The 26,176-nt window shown below is 35.9% G+C and overlaps 1 protein-coding gene across 1 annotated transcript in view; it reads right to left on the bottom strand.

The window, feature by feature from the left end:
- Positions 1 to 3,511: 3,511 nt before the first annotated feature.
- The window catches only part of LOC136830804 (TBC1 domain family member 19), a 40,632-nt gene continuing 17,967 nt past the window's right edge, over positions 3,512 to 26,176 (bottom strand). The window contains exons 2-15 of the mRNA XM_067090732.1: positions 24,693 to 24,808; positions 23,305 to 23,502; positions 21,987 to 22,125; positions 13,155 to 13,242; positions 12,770 to 12,830; positions 10,889 to 11,009; positions 10,455 to 10,567; positions 9,821 to 9,895; positions 9,429 to 9,491; positions 7,657 to 7,819; positions 6,577 to 6,686; positions 6,155 to 6,246; positions 4,947 to 5,133; positions 3,512 to 4,578 (exon numbers count right to left, since the gene is read on the bottom strand). Coding sequence (XP_066946833.1) covers positions 4,489 to 4,578; positions 4,947 to 5,133; positions 6,155 to 6,246; positions 6,577 to 6,686; positions 7,657 to 7,819; positions 9,429 to 9,491; positions 9,821 to 9,895; positions 10,455 to 10,567; positions 10,889 to 11,009; positions 12,770 to 12,830; positions 13,155 to 13,242; positions 21,987 to 22,125; positions 23,305 to 23,502; positions 24,693 to 24,797 — 1,605 coding nt within the window. The 5' untranslated portion in view covers positions 24,798 to 24,808 and the 3' untranslated portion in view covers positions 3,512 to 4,488. The remainder of the gene's footprint in view (positions 4,579 to 4,946; positions 5,134 to 6,154; positions 6,247 to 6,576; positions 6,687 to 7,656; positions 7,820 to 9,428; positions 9,492 to 9,820; positions 9,896 to 10,454; positions 10,568 to 10,888; positions 11,010 to 12,769; positions 12,831 to 13,154; positions 13,243 to 21,986; positions 22,126 to 23,304; positions 23,503 to 24,692; positions 24,809 to 26,176) is intronic.

Consider the following 26,176-nt stretch of genomic DNA (forward strand, 5'->3'; position numbering starts at 1 on the left):
CCTGGCTATCCACTTTTTGCTTGCTCCTAATCTGGAATTGCGTGCCCTTCCACATCCAATTCTGGTTTTAGGGTGATTTACAGAGCGAGATGATATTTCGTCAGGGTAATAATTTCATTCCTCTTCTTCGTTATTATAGCTTTACATGAGGTTAATTCGTCCGTGCTGGGCATATTGCTCATACGGGGAATGACGCTTCATTTCCCTCGGGATGGATCTAAACGGAAGGAAATTCACCTCATCAACAACTCTATCTGAACCTCTTCCTATATTTCCTTTCGTTCTGCTGCAATGTGATATGTCTACCTTTCTAATTTATAAGTAATTTTTCGACCATTCGTCCTTTCGTTTAGGGATACACCTTTCTCCTCTCATGTGGTTCAACGGCACCCAACAGACCACATCTGCCATTAATTTAAAGATCACAAATCCTCTTGTTGCTAGATTTAGAAAGTGCTTCTTTTCCTTCCACCGATCTCCAAGACATTGGATTCTCTGCCATCTTCGGTTTTCCCTAAGTTCCTCAACGGATATTAGGAATGGTGCAGCAATATTAGATGATCTCGGACCAATAGTCTGTTAAATCGTGGTGACCAAGTTCCTCTCTCGTTTCATTTTCCAGAACGGTCTTTCAAAGTATTCGTCCATGGGAGGGGCAATATGTGTAATACTGCAGCAGATGTTTTATATTCTTCTGAGAAATATGTTTGACATTTCCATTTTTGCATCAAAGTGCAGTATGTGCATAAAAAATGGTTTCAGATTTCATGTTAAAATTAGTGGGACTGGAATTCTTGTCCTTATAAAGAATGAAATGGATGTTTACCTGAACTGTACTTGACTGTCCCCTGCTGAGTTTTTGTCATTCCAATGGTTATAAAGGCTTAAATAAATAGTAAAGAAAATCTTATCCTATTAATAACTTCTCTTAGTGGTTGTAGTCGTAAAGAAAATAAAAATCTGGGCTGCAGCTACATTTTTATATTTGTGAGGTGGTACTTTCTTGGACGATAGTCTAAGCCAGCAGGTTTAAATATATCAGTTCAACAACACCCTGAGAAAGAGTTTTTCTCTGACAGGATGATTACCACTGTATAAAATGAAAATAGGGGACTTGATTGCTCTGAACAAACTTAATAGTCATAACTAAACAAAAAAAAATGCGCCGAAGTTTCTTCGGCGTAATTGAGTCTTCTGTACAGCGTATAATGCTATATGAAGCTCTCAGCCATGGCCCATGAAACTCTCAGCCGCGGCCCATGAAACTTTCACCACGGCAAGGTGGTGGCTGTGTTGTTGGTACCCGGTGGTGGCTAACTTTAACTTTAATAAAATCTTGAGGTCAAGGCTGATCTGTAAGTTTGATGACTGGAGCGTAGATGATCAACATACCAATTTGTAGCCCTCTAACCTCAGTAGCTTTTAAGATCCGAGAGCCGACGGACAGACAAAAAGACATCTCAATAGTTTTCTTTTACAGAAAACTAAAAACGATGGTGATGTATAGTCATTTCTGATGCTGTTATAGGATGGGAATATGGTAAGGCAATTCAGCAGAGAATGCTATCCATCAGAGCAGCGTCAGGTTATTTGGTTTTGCAAAAGGAACAGGAAGAGATCGGTTGTTTATCAATTTGCTTAAATTAAGTATTTATTGCATTTCACTTAATCTGTAGTTAGTATTTTGATTCAGCATTGTTGGTGCCACCTGGTGACTCTTTCAGATGCTAAATCCAGGCACTGTGATGGATAAAGAATTGTAAATAATCACATGTATCTCTGTTCTGATGCCTATCATTGCCATCTTTTTAAATCCCCCTTTACATCTTTTATGTCAAAAGTTGACAAGATATAATGAATGCTTTAACCCATTACCGGGTCCTAAGTCCAAGTCTACTTGCATTACAATATATTCTTGATTACTGTATTGTGCAATCTTCAAAATTATCATTATTATACATTAGTTTAACAGGACCATTGTTAAATTAATTTGCTGAAGGACTTATTTTTTGAATGGAAGGCAAAAACTTGAAGATATATAAAGTTAAAGAAGGTGGACAGCTAAATAAGAAAAACCTGAGAAGAAGGAAGGGAAAGTAAAAGGAAGAAAGGAACGCAGCTAAGTGGTAACCCCACATGTACTATTTTTCTTGACTCTTTCCTTCCCTGAAACTGTCTTTTCATGACTTATCTACACTGGTGACTGAAAAGTTCTTGCGGAAATTAGAGACACTTATGCACCACATGGCTTCCCAAGGACCAAATAACACCAGCCATTTAGTGAAAATTGCATCATTTATTGAGTTGAGACATCTTGCTTACTAATTTACTAAGACAGCATTCAAGACGGCATTTATGAGTCAGGATGATGATACGATTTACCCGCTTTTTAGGGTCCCTGATAAAATATGTTAAGAGTTGTACTGACAATAAAATTAGTCAGGGAAACATTCCCTTGTTTATCAATTTTCGACGGAAGGTTTATCCTATTTTCATTTAAAGTTGTGGCAGTCTTTAAAGTAAATATCTTGTGCTTTAATATAAATGACTACGTTAATACGTATTTTACATGTTATTTCAGATCAATGCATGTGGTGGCCTTGTATTGGAAGATGTTGATTTGAAGTTATAATAAATAATTATATAGATGTAGTATACAACACACACACACACACGAAGATGTTGATTTGACATATTATAATAAATAATATATATATATATATATATACAATACACACATATATAATATAATATATAATGTGTGTATAATGTGTTTAGTGCGTGATATATGTATGTATGTTTGGGTGTCTGAGTGTAATTATATATATATATATATATATATATATATATATATATATATATATATATATATATATATATATATATATATATATATATATATATATATATCTGTTTATATATTATATTATATATATAGATTATACATATATATATATATATATATATATATATATATATATATATATATATATATATATATATATATATATATATATATATATATATATATATATATATATATATATATATATATATATATATAATATAATGTATATATATATATACTCACTAAAAATACATTCCTTTAAGAAAGGTGGCTCCAGAAAATACAAGAAAACAAGTACTACCACATTCATTCTTGAACTGCTCAATCAAGGAATAATTCCTTGTTTATAAAACTTCTATCTCACCTTTATATACCTGTACAGAAAGTTCATCAAGAATGCATCGACAACCCCAACCCCACCCCCCATTTCTAACCTACATACACTGCAGTACTCACCTCTAATCCTGCATGCAATCTTGTGCTTCCTGAATATTATGGCCCCCTTCAACATCTCTTGAAACCTACCGCACCATTTCTTCGGTTTCCTCTCCTCAAAACTTATGAATTTTACATTTTCCCCAACTTACTGTCATTTATTCTCTTCATGTAGCCAAAATATTATGAAAGCAGTTTGAACCAGCTTTTTGCATGGGTTAATTTCTTAAGTGTGTCTATAATTATCACAATTTCAACCCCATGTACTTTCCATTTACAAAGTGAACCATTTACTCCAGCAGTTTCTACAGTTTTTCTCTTATATTCAATGGCCAAACTTAACATTCTCATATCATATGCACTTCTACTTTCATGCATGGCACATATCGATATTCCCTTCAATCTTGATCATTTCTGAAGACAGTTTTATAATAAACATTTAATCCATTCATCCTCTTTCTTGTCAAGGGCTGCGCTATTTATTCAACTCCTTAAGACCTCTTAAGTTATACAAAGCATTGCTATGCACTCTTTCAGTCGCCTCTATCAGCTGTCTCCACATAGAATTCCCTCCTTTTCTGGTGACTTTTAGTTCTCCGTTTTAATGGCTCTCTTGACTCTTTGATCGTCACTTCTCAGTTCCACATCCATTCTCAGACAATGATATTCACTGTTACACTCCTGCTTCATTCACATCTGCCTCTCCTCTACCCCCTTTATTTAACAGCTCTTCTAAATCATCATTCCACCCATACAAGACTGCATTCTCTTCAGACATCACCGTTCCATTTGATTTTTTGTTCTAATACCAAATTTCCACATTAATCTTTCTCTTTATTACCAACTACTTCCAGTGCAATTCCCTTTCTTTCCTAAAGTATTTGCTCAGAATTACCATAAAATTTTTCATATATCTCACCTCTTCAACGATGTCCGTGCTACCTTCTATTTTACTTATCTTCAATGCATACTTCAAAATAACCTTTACTTGTCTCATTTCGTGTCCTTCCAAGCAGCGCTTTTATTCCTTCTTTTTATAAAAATGATCTGCAAGTGATCCTGTCCTTGAATTTTTTGTACTTCTCATACACTCCTTTCAGAGGCATTGAATAAAGGTGAGCTTTTGGAATGGCATACACACCTCCAACATGATTAAAATTAGGCAGACACCTTTATGTTGCACAGAAAAAAAATCCCATAAAGATTTACGTTTCTCTGTCTCGCCCTTTATCAGATGCAAGGGCCAGCTTCAGTAAAGGGATAACCCTGATTGAAGTTATATCTGCCAGGACTGACTGTAAAAGGAAGAATGATTGATGGTTAGAGCAGGAAACTTATTCTTACTTAAGAGTGAAGTTAATGTTTTTAGACTGCTATATTTTATAATCTTTAAGTGGGACGTTATACACACTTCTTTGAGAACCTTAAATGCTATGAAATGCCACAGATCCTGGTTTTCATGTTCATCAAGTAATTATCTGAAGGTAAGGTAACTATCTAGCATTTTTTTTTATACTTCAAGTAGACAATAATGCAAAATTCAATGTATATCTCATGGCAGTCTCTTGGGTGAAGCCGTTGCTACGTTACGTGTAGATCCCTTAGATGAAGTTCATGTAGATCACTAAGCTGAACTAATAACAAAAATACATGCTTAACAAACCTCTGCTGCTTGCTGGGAAGTAACATCCATCAAATTGTCTCTCCTGAAGCTGACAATTGCAAGCGCAAGAACGGGCAGCACTTCTACTGATTCCCATGCCAGAATGACGTCCCATAAATGGAATAGCTGGTCAGGAATTAAATAACCACTGAATCCTCTTACCATCCATTTAAAAACAATTGGAAGCCTGTAAGAAACATTCACTCATGACTAAGTTGAACTTACGCCAGTTCCTGGCTGGGTCAAAGAGGAGGGTTAATTGCAAGGTTACTCTCCCGACCCAGTAAAAATCCCACTTACTGAATCTTGTACCAAATCTTTATGACCTAATGCAAGCAGCCATACTTCACTTGAGAGGGTAAACTGCAGTAAGTTGGTCTAGAAACTGGTATTCGTGTCGCCCTCAGACTGTAGAAGTAAATGTTTAAGGGTAGACATCTGTCTGCCATTCTCTCAGTAGAGAGAACAATACTGCATTATGATACGGTATGCTGTAAGCAGTAAATGATTTATGGTACAAATGTATTTGCTATCTTTAACTAGTTTTTTTCAAACACTGGTGATTATTATCGTTTATTGTTGCTTGATATCGCTAACCAAAGAACTTGGAATCATAATAATATCTTACACTTACCACACAGTTGTGCCAAAATTACAAACTGCAGTCACTGTAATTCTTAAGACAACCTATAATTTTATGTTATATCAAGATACACCTTTCGTGTATGCAGCCCGTTCTTTATAATGATGAATGAACTTATTTATGATATTAAAAACCATATTAAAACAAAATTTTTCCTTGATTTTCTTCATATTTACCCACTTCTTGTATTAAGGGCTTAAAATTCTGTATAAGTTATTTACTATAATATATTAGGCACTGGTATATAAAATATTTCACTACCACACGAAGACATGATTCGTAGTTCCACATGATTTTCATCAACATCAAGTAATACTACACGCTGGTATTCAGCGTGATTTGGCTTTGCGTGTGAGCATGGCTACCGTATTCTTGTAAAAGTCATATTAACGTTTGTGAAAGGGCACACTTCCTACAGTGTTTCTTATTAACGTTGAAGTATCTGACTTAAGTATTCTTTATTGTAGCAACGTATTAATCTAAAGAAATGTACCTGCACGAACCGCCTATGCTAAATAAACTTACCCCTATTGCTATTTACAATTTTATACCAACTGCTACTTACAGCTGTATGCCCATTGCAGCACAATGTTGCCACAGCCGAGTTTCAGAACTCTGTAGCAGCAGCTCGAATTGAAGAGCTAGACCAGCAGCACCCTGGGGAAGAAAGGGTCATGAAAGATGAATAGGTTGATAGTGATATGGGACTTGAAATGTACTGGTGCTTCCACGGATGGAAAAACTAGTAGAGAAAATGTGCATGAAATGTACTAGTATTTTCACATCACTGACAATTATTACTGAAATTGTACTGGTATTTTCTCATAAAAGAAAAGGATCCAACAAAAATATCTCAGATATTGGTTATATTATATTCACAAAATGTTCATAATCACGAAAAAATGTCAGTATTGTACAGAGACACTTTGATGCTGGACAGCTCCACCACAAGAAGATTGATGTTCAAGGTTTCTGCAAAACACTCACCTGAGGATGACTTGTGACAATGTGAAGGCGATACCAGTATCGGCAATACAGTTCTCTGAATGTAAAGTAAAGGTGTACTGGGTCTTCATACAGACAACTAAGAGGTGCCGCTGGAATAATTTTGTACATGGTTATCACAGGATTTAATAAAACTTTCAGTAAACTATAAATATAAACAGCAATTCAGACCTACAGCTGGAGCTACATTCTTTTCTTTTTTTAATGATATTTGAGAAGCTTTAAGATATGTTAAGCAATAGATTTATAATTATCATTTTGCAACTCCCTTCCTATTTTCTTTTCTATCGCCGCTGAAATTAAAGCAATTAGATATCAAAGTCCTACAAAACCTTGAAAATTGATTTCTCCATAAAAGTAAAAACGTTGTTCATTAACATATTAAAAGAATTTACAGGCCACCTCAACAAAAGTTATTGAAATCGTTTACTTGTCTACCAAAGAACAGCATGATGAAATTCAATAAATTCTTAAACTACAGCAGCATATATATCTTCGTTCCCTTCACTTTTACCTCAAAATTTTCACTGATTATTACCTTGGATTTACAGACTGTCAATATCTTAAGTCTTCGTCCTAATCCCAATTTTCCCTCAAAACAATGTTCAGCTTCCATGAACCGTCTCTATAAGTCAGCTACCCTGTTATGCTTCCCTTCATTCTTTCAAATAAGCAGAGTTACAGGACTTTCACCCTGATTTCCCGTGGAAAGATGACTTCAAAACCTGAAATTGTTAGCTGGTCACCCTACTGCCAAAGTTATTTCTGATATACCTTGGTTTGACTAGTCCTGTTCTTCAGCTATGCCAAACTTTTCTCACCAATAAACAGTAAGGTTCAATAAAAAAAAAAATAAATTTGGAACTTCAACCTCTTGAGCGCACACAACGAATTATTTGACAAATACGGTTGTCTGGGAGACCTAACATCACAGGCAAACGTTTACATTAGACTTTTGATCCTGTTAAGGGTGAGAAACTGTCACAGTATTTTCACAACCAGAACAAGCCCAAGTGTATGAACGTAAGATTTTAATTAAATATGATGATTTAACGTCCTTACCATACATTGTAAAACCATGAAATGGTATGACTCCACTGGGAGGATAGGCCACCATGGTTTCTGGAGATGGAGTTTGGCCTCGGGCAACTGACAGTGGCGGTGAAGCACTGCTGTGCCCAAAGTGACTCAACACTTCGGTATCCCTAAAGAAGCACAACAATACCTGAAGAATGAAAGAAAAGTCAAGACCATTGTATGCTGTATAACTAGCACGTCATTTATAATTAGCAATGAATAAATATATTTACTTCTGTGCAAAGCATTCTATGTACTGTATGTCTACATTATTCTATGTACTGTATGTATATATTATATACATATATATATATATATATATATATATATATATATATATATATATATATATATATTATATATATATATATATATATATATATATATATATATATATATAAATTTCAAAATGAAGCCTTTTCCACTGACAGGAGGTAGCTCACAAGAAAAGAAAAGACAACAACCACTGCCACACTCATAGTTTAAATGCTAAAATGTGAATAAACCCCAATGCAAGAAACTTCCACAACATTAGCAGTTCCTTATACAGTGACACAGAAGGATCATCACCAAGGCATTAAATATCATACAAACAAAAACCATTAACCTCTATCTTTCACACACTCTCTCGCTTCCTGGTTGTTAAGCCCTTCCTAGGTGTTCCTCTCCTCTTTCCCAACACATCTGAGCTATACACTCTTTTCACCAACCTATCTTCTACCCTTGACTAAACTTTTAACTTTATATTTTCATGTCACCCAAATAAGCCATACAATTCCTCTAAACAGCTTTGACTTTTTTTATTTACTTTTCATTTGAACACAAAATTGACACTTCACTTCAATAAAGGAGAGTTGGATCAACAATCCCTTTATACATTCCAACCTTTCCTTCCATAAAGACTTCAGACTTCCTCCTAATTTTTGGCATAAATCTTAGTACACGCCTTGCTTCACCTATTCTGTGACTCGCTTCTTCTCTCATCTTACTATCACCAGAGATAAATATATTTACTCCTAAATGCTTACAAAAATATAAGGCTTCCATTCCCTTTTATCACAGTCTCTATTTCATCGTTCACTAAATTGGCTCAATTCTAGCTGTTCCTAACTGTCTGCCCGACTACTGATCTTCGTTCTTAGCTTCTGCTCAAACAGACATCGCGTTTTATCCGTCCCAGGCGTTTGGACGTTAACTCATCCTTCCATCTGTTTACAAACACTAACATTCTCTTAACTTCCACCATAAAAACTTACTACTTGTTCCATATTGCCTCTGTCAATTCTATCACACGCTTTCTCTAGGTCAGCCAACCCAGACACAGTCATTCCCTGTCCTCTCCATTCTTGTGCAAACTGATCCCTTTGCCTTTACCTCTCTGTGCCAAAATATCCGCCTCTCCTCTTAAACAAACCAGTTATCAAACATTTTTCCTCTTCTACGCCACATCCACACACACACACACATTCAGAACCACAAGATGAAGGTTTTGTAAAGAAATAGTTCCAAATATGAAATGCAAGTCTGCCTTGAAATGGACTTCAAACTGGTATTATCTGTCTTTCATCAAACTGTGTCTACGGTCCGACACGAAGATACGTTTAGTAATGACAGTTAAAATACTTCAAGTTTCAGTAAAGCTTGATGTTTTCTCAAGGCAGGAACCTTTACTATACCCTTTTCCATGGCTTAAGGCTAACATGAGGGTAGCTCACCCTTCTTAGCTTTTACTCCACTATAATATTCGTATACATTACCTGAAAGAGTATGTCTTCAAAGACAAAGTACTGGTCATCGTTGGAGGCAGTCAGTTGTATGTCCTGTTAGGAAGCAATGGGAAACGTATGGTCTAAAATTTCAGTTTCATTAATAATGTTCATAATGTGAACTCAATCTTAAGGCAATACTTGACTGACAAACTTCCTTAGACAGGAATTTTTGCTTTTGAAAAAGATAATCTAAGAAACCAGGAGTAAACTGAATACAAATACTGTCAATAATAGAGGTAAACAAATGATTACCAACTAAAACTAATAACAAACTACTTTCAATCAGTGTACTTTAAGAGTGGTTCTCACTTTGTATGAGATTTTCTTAATACTCTCACTTATTTTATTTTAGCTTTACTTGACGAGTGACCCTCACTTACTTTCATGATAAGTTTGTCGACCAGTAGATCATGCTGCAGTACTGCCTTCATCAGCTCATCGAAATATTTATAATGCTGAAGAAATAAATGCTCGGTGTCAGTCTCTGTCTGGTTTACAGACAGTCATTATCAAAATGAGGTCATGCATAATTCACGAGATCTATACAGTAATTAAGAAATCAGCTTCCTCTTGCTTTTGTAGAGAAAAAAATTAAAGCCATTTCCCAAAATAGAGTCATATAGCGTATATAAATGTAATCCTAATTTTAATTTAATTGGATCGTTTCTTAGTACTGAATATGAATGTAATACACATCCTTTTACGCAAATGTTTCACCATACTTCAGCTCTCTTGTTGTATCTGGGATAAATATAAAAAAATTACTGACAAGTATGGATAAAATCAAAGGCTGTTATAAAGATAATTCACTGTGAAGAATACAAATATTAATAGCAAAATATTCAATGCCTCTTCAAGAGATGCAGGTCCTGTGATAGATGATCTTTTCTTCGCATGATGGAAACATAAATGGAATCATTAGACGAATAGTGGAAACCTGAGCAAGTAGGTGAGATGACATATTCATATTCCAGTTGATTTGGAAGTTTCAATTAATTAATAAGTGGCCCTCACCTTTTCCGTGATCTCCAGTCCTAACACTTGGTGCCATAAGACCGCACGTAGACCTGGAGGACAGCCGGTTTTGCAAAATTCTTTACTCAAGGGTCCATGGTTTCTCTCAACAACTGCACTCGAAGAGGACGATGTGATAAAAGTGAATATCAATCTAACTTAAGTTGTCAATTAAATTTTTATTACTTGTTATTATTATTAAAGTAGTTTAACCAGACCACTGAGCTGACTTTATTACATGTGACATATATGGTTCAATTCACCTAACTTTGCAGATTATGGACGTTTCCATGTTTTATCAAGCACGCCATAAAACAAGAATGCTAGGGTTTATTCAAACATGCTACACTTTTATGAAGCGCAACCAGATGCTATTATACAGTCGAAGAACCTATACTAATCATAAACCATGTACTTTGCACTACTGTACTAACCTTTCTGGCCAATGATGATCCTTTCTTCAGCTAATGTGAGGTTAGGCTTGTGTTCTCCAGGAACAGTCTCATCTAATCCTGTGTGCTTACAGCAGCATGCTAATTCACCATACAACTCAACCTGTGGAAAAAATATTACAGCATTACAGCACCTATGTCTCGACCCTTCAAGGCCCTCCTTATAGCTAGTGCTACGTCTCACTTGCGTACTTCGCCTCCTTAAATCTAATTCCCTTAATAAAAATCTGCAACCTAATCTTCCTGTTATCCTTATCTTTATTAAGTAATTTAACCAGACCACTAAATCTGGTTAACTTATTAATGAAAACGATAAGATAAAGATTGCGTTACAAATTTTAACCAAAAGAATTTAATTAGGCAGTGTCTGAAAGCATGCTGAAAAGATTTGCTATGGTATTTATACAGAATGCATCATGATGACAAGGGATTCACTTGCAAAAATCCAGAGAAGTGGTGAAGAAGCTCCTCCTCATGGCACAACTGAGTAACAAATGCTCATTAAGATATTTAATGCATTATCCAGCTTTGTTTACTAAGCTATACAAATTTTGTCTGGGGGATCAGGTTTTCCCAATGTTCTGTATACATACTAAATTCTACGGACAAAATTCTCTAAATTTTGTGTTAACATATCAAGTGTTTCTGATGTATCAGAACAGTAACATTGCATCTCATTCTATGACAAGCAATATTATTTTCGAAAGACCCCATAAGCTTTTAAGGCATAACTAAGTTCTCTACAAATGTTTCTGATGTTAACATCTCATTCTATCAAGTGCTTTTAAGGCATAAGATGTGAAAATCAGAACAGAAAAATCTATGGGAGCATCGTGTCACCGGTGAAATTCCATTACAGCATGAATTTCTAGGTATAAAATATTAGATTACCAGAGAAAAACCCTACCCCAAGTCGAGCGTCTTCTAGGAAGGCGGTATAAGGAAGTAGTGTACCACGGAAACAACGAAAGATCTCTCTTATCAAAACCCCGGAAAAAACACTACACTGAACACCCGCCAGGAGGAAAGCGCCACCTACCTCAATTAAAAAAATTGGAAAAAATTAATTGATAAAATTGTGGAGTACAACATATTTTCCGCGATTGCTCAAATTTCAATCGACGGCGAATGACAACTGTTGGACAATAATCACTGAGCGTAATTTTGTCAGAAACTTCAACATTTTCAGTCTACCGAATCATACCATTTTTACGAATTGGTGATTCAGTATATAAATTCTGATTAATCTTATTGTAAAATTAGGATACTTTAAGACCTTTGAACAAGCCACCTGAGGGCTCAGTGGTCTCGTTAAACTATCTTTAATAACTATTAACAGTGAGTAAAAGTGGGAAATGTAATGTTTGCAGGAATGGGAACCAATGACGTGTACAGATGACTAAAGCTTCTTGTTTAACCAAACCCTAATGAGGCCAGACAAAAAAATCGAGGGGATAAAGAAGAGCATAACTCACATCGCACTGAAACATGAAATTCTGAATTCCTCTCAGGGAGTATGTGGATGAAGACATTACCAAAAAAACTATCTTTTAAATACAGGGACCAACAGGAAGCCAACTAAATACCCTTATCCAGCCTTATAATAACAAGGGGAAAGAGAAGAAGGGTAGGGCTTAACCCCCAAAAGGGTGATCGACTGCCTCTTAAAGGCTCTTTCATCTTCTGAACTCTGCATGTGTGCAATTTACCCATCAGAAACCGAGCAATAAAACTGATTACAATGAGAAGTAGCCATTTATAATAAGAAAACTGCATGCCGCATTGTCGTATTTCTAAACATGAGGACCACTTTTAGGTTTTGAGTATACACTTGGTCCCCTTGGCAAATTTTTTCAGACTTACCAGAGCTTTAATATCCTTTACCCTCAGCGGAAGTTGGATGCTACCCCATAGGTTCTCCTCCCTACAAAATGAAAATATAATCACTATTTAGAAACAATTATAAATGTGTTATCTAGAATTTGAAGCAGACAGTTCAGAGTTTTCTATTATTTTCAGTGATGAGCTGCTCAAAAATATTACGTATTCACCTCTTGTATCTACAGTGATTCTCTGACATTGCATTAGAAAATTCAGCCCTTAATTTGTTCCTTTGTTATTACAGTACACTAGTTAAGCTACAATTTAACATGAACTTATCTTTGTATTGACAAATGCTTCATGAAATGGTTGTAATACAGTCTAGTAAGGTACACACAAATATCAAGAATCGTTTCATGGTGCTTACACTGTTTCGTCGTAGTTCTGATTCCTCAAATTGCAGAGGACCTCCAAGAAATCTTTAGGTGCATACACAGGCCGTATCATGGACAGATCTGTTATACAAAAACAAGAAAGTTCACTATAACATTTGAACCTTATCAGCCTCATACTGAGCCGCAAGTAGAATCTATAATGTCGAACTGATTCTTTCGCTTTTCCTAAGGAAAGAACTGCGATTTTGTATACTTTCTTCTTCTATCTTACTTTAAGTAATGCATCTGGGTAATTTAAATTTTGTAAAGAATTTATATTTCATTTTCAGATGGTAAAATTTGTATGTACAGGCCTTTGGGCTATAAATGCAGGCATAATGTTGGAGGGGCGATTATATGCACTCTTTTGCAATCTCCTAACCATCACTATCCCTGCCCTCTCTTTCACCACCTAATCATTTAGATGTTGCTACATTGGTGATTGTTTTTGTGGTAAAGGTGGTTTCAATAAAGGCCTTAAAACACTACCAGGTCCTAAGACCATGTCCTCTATTGTCAGACCATATGTCAACCTTGGCTTTGCTCATAATACCGTAGCTCGTATACTGTTAAGTGTTGATAATTTACTTGAGTGCATATTGCAATTTGCCTCTTCTCCCTGATCTTACTATTACCCTACATTTATCACTATTATTCTTCCTCTGTCCCTTACAATTCTATTTAATAATTTTACTGTACGGTACTTGCCTAAATCATTTTTACTATGCATATATATATATATATATATATATATATATATATATATATATATATATATATATATATATATATATATATATATATATATATATATATATATATATATATATATATATATATATATATATATATATATATATATATAACATATAACAAGGAAATGTAGGTTAAGCAGAAACAGAATATGAAAAGTGTGAAATATTAAAATTATTAAGCATGATCTACAACAGTACAACACTTCAGAAAATGAAAGCAGTCAGGTAAACTATCAGACTGAATTAGATTAAATATATAATCATATATGTGTATGCTTGATTTTACTAATAAAGATCCTTTTATTAATCCAGGAATGCTTTAGCCCTGAGTCTGCCTTTCAAATTTATTTTTAGAATTGATTCTCATGCTTTTGTGAAAAATCCCAAATGTTTCTTATCTGTAGTGTTACTGTATATTTCATTTATTATCCTGAAACTGAAGACTAACACGCCCTTTCATTTTTCAATCTTCTTTATTCTTATCCGCAACATGACTCAACAACTTGATGGTAAATCACCATCGGTGAACAAATTATCATTCAGTAGTCTGTTCTTTGTAAACAGGGAAAATGCCTTAGGAATCATATCTGGTTCTCCGGGTAGATAATACATTATCATTCAGCTACCAACAATATCTCTAATTTCTACTAAAGAAAGGGCCTTATTATACAGGTTCCCAAATACAGTACCTGAAGTTCATGAGATCAGTAGCCTCCTGTTCTGAAAAAACTGTTATTACTGGAATTTCCTAGCTGCTGATAATTTTATCTTTATTAATCAGTCATTAATCTCCCTTTACTTTACAGGCAAATCCTTGAGTTTTATTTGTTAGGAGACAAATAGATCAACAAATCTACTTAAGATTTGTGATGGAACATGTTTGCATGCCTCGTCCTGTAGTTTCTCATCCGATAATTATACAGTAGTCTCTCTCTTATCCACATTAATAGAGCCAAGGCCCTGCCAAATAATGGAAATTTCCTGATATGGTGCAAAAACACTCTACTGATGTAAAACAAAATATACTATATATTCTCACCCAGTGAAAATAAATAAAACCACTTTTTCTCTGTCACACAACACACAATATGGTAGGTGTACTATTCATTCACTACCATATAACACGGGTATCACACAGTTTTTCCTATTTTGCCTTAACAATATTGTAAACATTAACATTTGAAAATACATTTTTAAAAAATTAGCGAACCTCTTCTTTCCTCTTATATGCAACACACAATACGGAAACTGTACTGTATGTACAGTACATTAATGTATAACATGGGTTTTACTTCGTCTCTCCTATTTTGCCTAAACACAATAAAAAATTTAACATTAAAAATAAAAACAAAACTCTTTCTCTCTCACTTACTTGCTTGCACTGCCAAAACTGCTTACAACAGCCAGACTTTTAAAACCTTGTCAGGTTTACAAGGCCTCCTCCTCCTCCTCCTTCTCCCACTCCTCCAGCTCAACTGTGTCACCAAGACCAGCATTTTCTGCCTCCAGCGCTTCTTGTGACTCCCCAGAAACCTTAAGCAGTGAAGTGGCCAGAAGAAGGTCGTATTCGTTGAAATGCAGCAGCGATACATCAGATGCTTGGCTGAACAAATCCCACACATCAACAAATGGAACCGGAGTGCTCACCTGCGTTTCTGTGCTGAAGAAGAAGTTGATGGCAACGGGCTTGGGTGTACAGGTTTTTGGGATCTGAAGAAGCTGTTGAGAGCACTCTGACGATATGAACTGCGATTCTGCTCTGCAATGTGTTCACCGCATTTCTCGAACATCTGCAGTCAAGTCCAAGGCCCTAGAGAAATCTCTACGGTCAAAGTTGGGATTCTCCATATGTTGATAAACAGATCGAAGACCATCCGAATAGTTTTATACAAGAGCAATGGTTATGAAACAGCCTTGTCATCATTGTGGTCATCATCTTCATGGATTTCCTCCTCACCAGCAGCAACCGCAACAACCTCGCTGTCAGATAACAGTTGACAGCCAGGGTCGCCATTATCATTATCCAGCCACTCATCCCTCCCTTCACGAGTGTAGCACAGAATTCATCGACTTTGAACCCACGGAAGTCCATCATACCTTCCTCTCCCTTCAGGATACGATTCCAAGTACTTTAGAAAATTCTCCAGTGTCCATTCCCTGATGTATCCAAGCCTTGCTCTTTCCCCTCCTAGTCCTTAAGTACTATGATCACCTCCCCCATGAACTTCCTCTGTTTTTGTTGTTTCGTTACAGCAATAACACACTGGTCCATTGGGTGAATGAAAACAGTTGTATTAGGAGGCAAAAACATGACCCCAATGTGACTTTCGTCACTAACTGGGTTGTGGTAGGATGTGCAGACACATTGTCCATGAGAACCAAAGTCTTCATCAAATATCTAGCAATGCCAAGGTCCTGTGTCTGATGGTGGACAATCTCCTTACAAAAGTGACTATGGAACCAGACAATCTTGGAGGTGAACCAAGCCTTCGTCAAATGATACCACATGACTGGGAGTTTATCCAACAACCCAAGCAGGGCACATGGTTGCTTGTCTTGCTCAACTATCATTGGTTTGCAATGATGGTTACCAGAAGCATCTACACATAGCAAAGCAGAAAGGCATTGCTGGGAAGCTTTTGATTAAGTAAACTCTTATTCTTCTCATCAGCCAAGGTATTAGAGGGTAAGAAGCGACAGAATGGACCAGTTTCAGCAGTATTGTAGATTTGACCCAAAACATGGCCTTATTTTTTAAAATAAACTTTGCAACGTCTACAGAAAATTCCATTGCTCATCCTCCTCAAAGCATCTGAGTCTCCTTGTTAGAAAGCCCATGCTCAATCTTGAAACAAAACAGCCAACCTTTGGATGCCTTAAAATCTTCAACTGATGCCAGCCTGCAAACTTGTAGCTGCAGCCTTCAACTCAGCAGCGCACACATGCATGCCAGCTGTCCTTTGCTGACAAAACCAGATCAAGGTCGACTGTTCAATCTCTTCATGACAGGGTTTTGCTACTACCCTGCAGGCCTGGCTTCTCCACATCTTCCATTAGTCCGATGCATGCTTCTTCAGCTTGTCCTTGGCATTCTTCATTTCCTGCAAGGTTCACCCGGCAATGCTATATTCCTGCATTGTATGTTCCATAGACAAGCCTGCCTAAATTCTCCTGACAGTTTCAAGCTCCTAATGAAAGGTCACACCTTCCTCACCCTTTTAGAATGAGGTGGGGCCATACGCAAATACACAGCACCACACACAGCAACAACAGCACTTGCAATGCTGCAGGCACCGAAACAAAAGCAACAGAATTAGGGGAAAGCATCGCGACAATCACAGCACCCACTGAATGCACAAATACTGAGAACTGATGCAGAACTGGACAAAGAAGTGTGCTTTGCTACCAAATTCATTGATATTCTTTAAATGTAGCCATTTAGAGAAGGGAATTTTTATGTTATCATGATGCATATTCAGTCAGCCAATTCAAAACCAAAAAAGGGCAATGACATGTAATGACGTTTCCATTTCCACAAACAGCGGGAAAGCTTACAAAACACACGTGCTTGCCCATCCTTGCATCTTCTACAGTAAACTACAGAACTGATGAGTATCCATATCAGCCAATTAAAGGCAAAATTCAAAATGATATTAGACGATGTGTCAAGTGATACCGAGCTTTTAAGCCAATAACGTTTGCAAAAGCTCTCTCAAATTGAACACACTCCTTCCCTTCCCTTCCCCACCCATCCTGCACAAACTTCCTGTCCACTCCCACCTGGAAACTTGTTCCCTGCTCCCTGTCCCTCCCCCCATAACCCTTTCTCAGCCTGTTTGTCCTAGTAAGCAGCATTACCAAGACTTCGTTCTGCCTATCCAGTGTTGCATTTTTCTATTTTTGCATATTGCACATATACAATATACATATATATAAAGCAGTGCTGGGGCCCTGCAGATAGTGTCGAGTGACAGATAAGGTGAGTGCAGATAATCGAGGGATTACTGTATTCAAGATGCATGCCTTATCTAAGTGAAACCCTTTGGATACAAAAATATGTATTAATAATGATATCGGCCCTGGTATGTTTGGTAATATTGTGAATATATATATATATATATATATATATATATATATGTAATTCTAATAGCCACAATATCTTAACTTCGCTAATTCTCGCGCTTTTTGGATATGCTTGTAATAGCCGATATATATGATATATATATGCCCATAGCCACGATAGGCTATATTCTCCCTTGAATGCTTGCAGTTATATATATATATATATATATTTTTACATATGTGTCTGGTAAAAGTGACCAGTAGATTCTGCATATATATATATATATATATATATATATATATATATATATATATATATAATATATATATTTTTTTTTTTTTTTGCTACACTGCAAACGTGCCCAGGTCATAAATGCTAAAAATGAGCATTTTCACAGGGAGCTCATGATAACATGGATATTCAAAAGAAAATTAAACAAGAAACTAAGATCTACCACACCTATCTTTCTATGAGAGTAGCAAATACAAAACACTTACAGTCTTTCCAAAATCAGTTTCAAGATTTTCCTTCTTCTTTAAGGTCAAAAAGACCTTCATTAGTTGAGCCATGGATGAATTATATATCCTGAAAACATTATGGCAACCTGGACATTCAACAACCTCAGCACCATTTCTTACCTTTGGACAAAGTGGCTTCAAATCATACCATTTCAGATATACACCTAACCTATATCAAGGAATGAGATATGGTACTCAGTACCATACGGGATGGAAATAAATGTGCAGTAACTAAGAAGATAACAAGCAACGATTGGGATACTTACCTATAAAAATTATTCAGACGTTAAAAAAAAATTCGAGTAAACAAGATAGTAACTTTCGTGAGAATTAAAACTCGTATATTATCCAAAGCACTTGTAATGCAGCTACTGTATTAGAAATATCAATTCCTCAATTAAAATTACCCTTTGCCTGAGTTATTTGTTTCGTTGTTAAACTATTTTGCCCTACTTTTATGTTGAAACGTCTTTAGTTAACCAATGTTTATACGAGAGTAATAAATTTCAACTCGTAATATCTTTCAATAAATCTTACAATTCAAGCTTGGACCCTACTTTAACAGCAGTAAATGAAAAATTGGCAACGGAGACCCTGAATTCTTTCTTTCTACCTTAAATATTAAAATTCTGCTCGGCATTAAAAATTTAACAAGGTTGGCAGAGGGAAGCAACAAAAATACGTGAGAAAATACTTGTATTTTATTTTTGTAGCTGGTGCAAATGTTTACTGTCACTTGATGGTTAGTTTTGTGAAGTGCTTAAACAAACTTTACAGTAACAGCAACATATGTAAGAAGAAGTGTATTTCAGTCCTTGCTACAAATAGCCCAGAAGGACAAGAACTGAGAGTGGTTGTCCACTAGTTAGGTCCTTACTACAGCCAGCACAGGACCCAATCTAGTCCAAATAATCTATGCTAACAAAAGTTAGTTGTTGAGTTCTGAAGGGTTTGATTTGATTTCAGGCAAATCTTATGTGTACATCAGTATTAGATAGGGTCTGTAATGAAACTACAAACAGAGTAGCTGTTGGTGAGCAAATATGATTGTGACAGTGTGCTTTTAAATTTTGTCTTGTGCACATCAGTCTTGACAAAAAAGAAACTACAGTAATGGTTGTCTGATATGAAAAGGTCGTCTTACTTGTGATGCCATAAGTGATAAAACTCCAATCCCCTGCAACAGAATTGTATTGAAAGCTGTAGTAAGGAATACGAAATATTCAAGAAGTTTTATTTATACTCACACCGTTAAATCTCAGGGTTCTTTTTTAAAATGAATACATTATTTACTATTTACACACAATATATCTCAGTTTAAAAAAGGTTATGTTTTACAGAGTAGTTAAAAAATAATTTTATTTACTCTACCTTTAAACGAGCTGTGAACCTTATTTCAATAATCTACATACCAAAGTCGTACTAGGTCGTGGCAATTATTCACAAAATCAAGCAAGTAAATTATTAATGAAGCGAGGGAAGCAAGCACTGTAGTGAGTGTAATGAAAATACTACTCTAATAAGTGGTGGTATTTAAAAATACACCTAAGCGAAATCTACTGTCGCCTAATTTATGAAAAATAGAAGAAACAATCACTGTATCGGTGTAGATTGATAATGTACTACATTACTTCCCAAGGATCCGTAAAATTTTTTTTATAGTTCATCTGCCTTATCCTAAGCAGTTTGGAATCATAATATGGATGAGTTCCGCTTGAGGAAAGTTAGTGCTTTCGGCACTTTTTCGTTTATCTTTACCCAACAAAATGTCATTTTTGCATCGTTTAATACTCTCGAAAGAAGCAGATCTGTCTCTGAAATACCTTTTGCCATCACAGATTGAGTGCTGCAGTGTAGTAATTCAAAGTAATGGGGTTATTCCCACATATAGTAATTTTGTGGGTATGCATATTGTCAGAAAGAAGTGCAGTAAGAGATAGATATCTTAGCATCGCTCTTAAGGTTCTTTTTAAATGTAACAGAAAAGATTTGGTTGTTAGAAATCAGAACAGTGGTCACAGGCGAAGAGCCGGTAAATTCCGACTCAAAATAAGTTGGTATTTGTCAATGTATCTGAAAGTGTATCTAATAAGTATGCAGAAAGGTAAAGATTACAGCGGTACAAGATTATTACATATACTCTACGAGAAAATGCTTACTTGTTATACCATAAGTGACAAAACTCCACTCCCCTGGAAATCAATCAAGTACCTATTGAATTTACACTTGGTCAGAGATTTACAAGCTGCTATGCAGACCTGCTGGTAGGTCAACATTCATTTCTTATTGTAATGTATTAAGATATTGTGATCAATTACAAAAATTACATTATTAAGCAATCCCAAATTGGAACGAAGAATGTTCACTGATGAAGTTCTAAGATTATAATTTACTATTCTTTACTCATGTTAAAATCACGTTAATTTGGTTAATGTTGAAAGCCGGAACAAAAGAGAAAAAGAGGAGGTATATGAAATGCCTGAGCTTCAAAGTTCACAGTTTGTAAAAGGAAATTCAAAGATGGAGGACAGGAGGTTATACCTCATAGATGAATTGTGTCGAATGAATAAACAAATCACATGTAATGAGAAGTTTTGAGCCTGTCTTACGTTACTATAATAATTGTCTTGTTACTATAATAATAAGTGTTTTAGAATAATTTGCATTAATTTCAATGTACAGTGTTCCTCTCTCTCTCTCTCTCTCTCTCTCTCTCTCTCTCTCTCTCTCTCTCTCTCTCTCTCTCTCTCTCTTGCAAAATGGACAAAATAACAATAATTATGTGACAGAATGCTACAGACTAGGGAGGTATAAGGGAAAAACCATAGCAACAAGGAGAAGTCTAGTGCAAGCTGCAGTAGGCCACAATAAGGCCCGAGAGCCACTGGAGTAACATTACGAGAGAATCACTGCTGGGCTAAACAAAGAACAAATGGTAAACTACAGTCGGTTTTTAGCGTTAAGTGAACTTTGGTGTATGTGTAGAAAGAGGAAAATCCAAGAGCCATTACCTGAAAAGAAACTGAAGACCACAGAAGAAACGTTAGCTACAGTATTACACGGATGAGGTGTTGCATGACAATGACTACAGTATAATGTGTGCATTATTTATCTGTCGACTGCAGGAATATTGCGTTTGTGAATTGTTAAACAAATAGTTTCTGTATCACGTCTGTGTACTAATGAACAAGCATTTGCATAATTAGTGTCACTGGGAATTACTGATCACGCGCTTGCACGTATGATATTTAACATGCACTGCTGATCATATGTTTGCATCTATAATGTCTGTAAATATTATTCAGCAAACGTTTGCATTTTGTTTTGCCTATGTAATACTGAAACAACGTTTGCCCACATAATGTCAATGTATTATTGATCAAATGTTTGTACGTACGATAATCATAAATAATAGATCAAACAGTTGCTGTCAGATGCCAGCATGCACTGTTAATCAATCGTCTGTAAACACTGGAGAAATGTGCTCACCGGATTCATCGGTGGAGAGGTTTGCCCAACGCTCAGCCAGGTCTTCTCTCTCTTGTTTGGTTCTTCGACGAGCCAGAGGGACACCCAATTCAGAGGCCATACTGTTGACGCACTTCACCAGGCGACGTTCCCAAGAGCTCTGCGGAATGAAACGTCTTCTTCACTGATGGCATGAAAGGGCTATTTGTCTAGCAATCTGCACGGTAATAATAAATTAGTAGGTGTAGGTCAGAATGTATTTCTATAGGACAAGACTGAAATTTATTTTATTGTATTTTTTTTTATCAAGAAACTCCACTGATTTCCAAGTGTCATCAGTTATCTGAATGCGGAAAACTTTCTTGTCATTATGTTCATAGCCCAGCCTCCTATTAGATTTCTGGATCCCAGTCATATTCTAAAATAGCTTAATGATGCATTACCCTCTTTTAAAAGTACATTTTGCTCTCTCCCTACTTCTACATCCTTTTCTTATGGAAAATGGTCAGAGGAGTTTTAGGAACCAATCTTTTGCCAAAATCGTTTTTATCAACAATTTATTCCTTGTAACACACAAAAAAAAAAGAAAATCCAGAAAGCTGAAGCCTCTATTTTACTGACTTTACATTACAGGTCTAACTTAAAATCTGAAAAGCTCAGAGGGCCACTTCAGTACAGCACCTCCACGGAAAATTGTCCCTGGATCCAAGGAGGATTTTCTTTTGCTGATCTCTTTCACAAGGACCAATTAAGTCACGGAGGTTCAAGCTTGTGTGACGTCACTTGAACGAACGTATTCAACTTCAAATCATCACATATCCAGAGGAAAAAATACTTGAAACTTGAGCAGTTCTGAAGATGAGATGCTAAAAGATACCTGAAAAACATCCTCAAGATACTGCCTAGTTCTCCACTTTCCCTTCCCATTAATCTTGAAAGGATTTTCTTCTGACCTACTGCCAGCAGGTGTAACTCATCAGCTAGAATAACTTCCTTTCAACCTGTTTAGTACCTACAAATCCCTCTTCTGTAAAACTCTGGTAACCATCTTTGGGGCAGTTATTTGTTCTGACGCTCACTTGTGTAACAGAGCCAGTAATGCAACTTTAATGATGCAAGCATTAGTGCCGTAGATTTATCTAACTCTTATTTTCCTTAAGTACGTATGAATTTTTTGTTATTTTATTTATCCTTACTTCTTTGTTATTCTCTCCTCCATTTTTTTACATGCAGACACTAGATTGAGAAACTTGCTTTGCAAGTCCATGGTCCTTAAATATTGTTTCTTAAGATCTTTTTCAAAAATTATTCATAACAATAATTGTGACCATGATCCCACCTGAGCTTTCCTGACGTAGGCCAAAGGCTCCTTAAGGACATGGACAGGTGTGTCGGGGTTGGACAGTAAAGTAGGCTGTACGTGCATGAGGCGATAGAGAGCGTTCCTGAGTCTCGTGTCCAGCCAGCTCCCCTGAGTCCACTCGTAACACTCGGAAGCGAATTTTTCGGTGCTCAGATTCTGCGTCGCCATTGTGGTCTGAAATGATAAAATTAGTAGGTCATGGGGAAAGGTGTTAATGCTGTTCTTTATCTCTTTTACTCTCATTAGCATTTGTTTTGTTCTTTTTCTTCCGCTTGGCGGAGTGTGGCTGTCTTTGAATGTTGATCATTTGTGAAATTCTCGTTTATCCAACAGGGCCTATACATGATTTTCTTTATTTTCATTCAGACTTACATACATACATAGATGCAAACACTAATGAACGCTGTATATGTATCGTTGATAGACCTATATCTGGAAGGTACACACGCAATTGTATTGCACTCCTCTAATATGTTATATTGGTATCGTATTGTAATTTCGTTATTATAGTGTCTATCAAAACTTTCAGTCAATCTTCTTGCTCTCCTAGTTTACATAAGTGCTTAGGAATTCTTTAGCTTATCAGTCAAGCTGATTACCTGTTATACCTTAAACCAGGATAGCAAAATACACACCTCAGCATCAGACTCAGTTTGGAAAACTTAGATTCAGTTCATCGTGAAGGACTCAGAATCTGTACCGAGTATTCAAGTCCTCTCAAAATAAGTCCGTACAAATGTAATCAAGATTCATGCAGGCGACTAGAATCTTCAACTCTTTCAGAGTACCTAGTAATTAAAGCGTTAGGAAACTGCAATATATTTCAAAAACACCTAAAATATTCATTAAGAACAAACCTTGGAACTAGACCTGTGAGAGTTATGAATGTTAAATCAGTGGTCTGGTTAAACTGTTTAGGAATAATGATAATCTGTGCAGCCTAATAAGACATGAGATGCGTATTTATATTTTTCCTGATAATGTTGTCAACATTTTATTTTTCCCTGGTAACAAAAATAAGACTATCATTTTTTGAGCATTTAAGTTAAAGTTTTTTTTATTATGAAAATAAACCGTAATTTGGGAAATACAACACACTGACGACAGAAAAACCAAGTCTTCCTTTTACCATCATTTGACGTCAGCACTGCAATTATCCTTACAGGCTAATTGGGTCTATATAAGATTTGCTTGAGTGACTACCACGAATGCCAGTGGCACATAACCTCTCATATCCTCCTTTGGGACTGGACTAGCAACATCATCCCAAAAATCAATGCTTCAGAACTTGTGCATGGCCTTAAGAGTCTGGTGGATCACATGAGGCCCAAGAAGCCTCGAGGGACTGAGCATTAAATACTTACTTGTACGTCTGCTAAGAAGTCGGCATAAAAGGAGGTGTTCTGCAGTTCCGAGGCCAGTCGATTGACAATGGCCGTGATGTTGGTGCCCATCTCGGTTCGCAACATGGTGATCAGTTCTGCAATAAATATAGTTTTAATCAAAATTTTGGATAACGGGAGAAATTAAAGTTTTCCTAATTAGTTTCAGTTTTGAAGTGTGTAATATTCCTTACGAAGACCTTATCTCATGTAGGTCTTTTGATGTTCAGTTCTATAGTAATCTCTGCAGTATTGTCACCAAAGTGATACGTATTTTATACTAACTTTCTTTGCATCCGCCCTAACAAATTTCCGTTCTGAAATTATAAGAAAAATTCCAAAATCATATCGACCTCTTCCAAAATCTTCCAAATAAATGAAAAATGTTGAATATTTATTTTACAAAGGACGATAAAGTGCTGCTTTTTTTTCAAGATTTAAATCGTACAGGCTCGGTTTTAAGAAACTAGAACGATTACTTGTAATTCTAAAATCATGGAAAAAAAATCATGTCTATACTTTAGAATTTAGGGAATCAAGTACTAAAGTATCCTTAGCTTACCGTACAGTTACAAATTTCTCATAAAATACCATTTCAATCATTTTCATGAAGCTGTGAGGGCAGTTCATCCTGATCTGCTGCTAACTACTTTTCAACGATTCTTTTCTTAATTTTATGGATCCTCTATCAGTGTAACTAAAGTCACATATGAGCCCAATCATTCTCAAGGCTTCATGATACACTTATACATACATTAGGAATCACAAATAAGTGATTAGAAATACGAAGGAAAAAGTCCACAGTGACGCACCACTAACAGCTTTCGTCTATCTGATACCAGAACATAGCTTTTCAGAGCCATTTAAGGAGGTCTAGTGCTCGAGCAGACGAGACTTACTGTACACTGGTATAAAATATACTATATCATACAAAACTGTAGACTCATTTTCCCAAATTATTTCACTAAGTGCTGTACCTGTCCCGTCAAAAATGTTGCCAATATTTAAGCAATTTCGTATCTGTTTCGTATCTATATGGCAATATTATCAAGTTCCGCTGCTCTGCAACTTCTTGTTACATACATAACGCATAACCACATTACACTCCTTACAATTTACATAGAAGGATACTTTTCAGAAGGAACCTATTAACAGACCTAAAGACACTATTATTATTATTATTATTACTATTATTATTATTATTATTATTATTATTATTATTATTATTATTATTATTATTCAGATGACCGCTGTTCTTATGGAACAAGACCACAGGGGTCATTGACTTGAAATTCAAGTTTCCAGAGAATATGGTGTTCATTCGAAAGAAGTAACAGAAGGTAATGGGAAATACAAAAAGAGGAGAGACCGGTCATTGGAAAAACACAAATTAACAAATTAATAAATAAATACATGAATAATGATCACCGTCTAATGTGAAAACCGTTTATAGTCTGAAAGACTTC

This window comes from Macrobrachium rosenbergii, chromosome 47 (assembly GCF_040412425.1).
Source record: "Macrobrachium rosenbergii isolate ZJJX-2024 chromosome 47, ASM4041242v1, whole genome shotgun sequence".
Lineage (NCBI taxonomy): Eukaryota > Metazoa > Arthropoda > Malacostraca > Decapoda > Palaemonidae > Macrobrachium > Macrobrachium rosenbergii.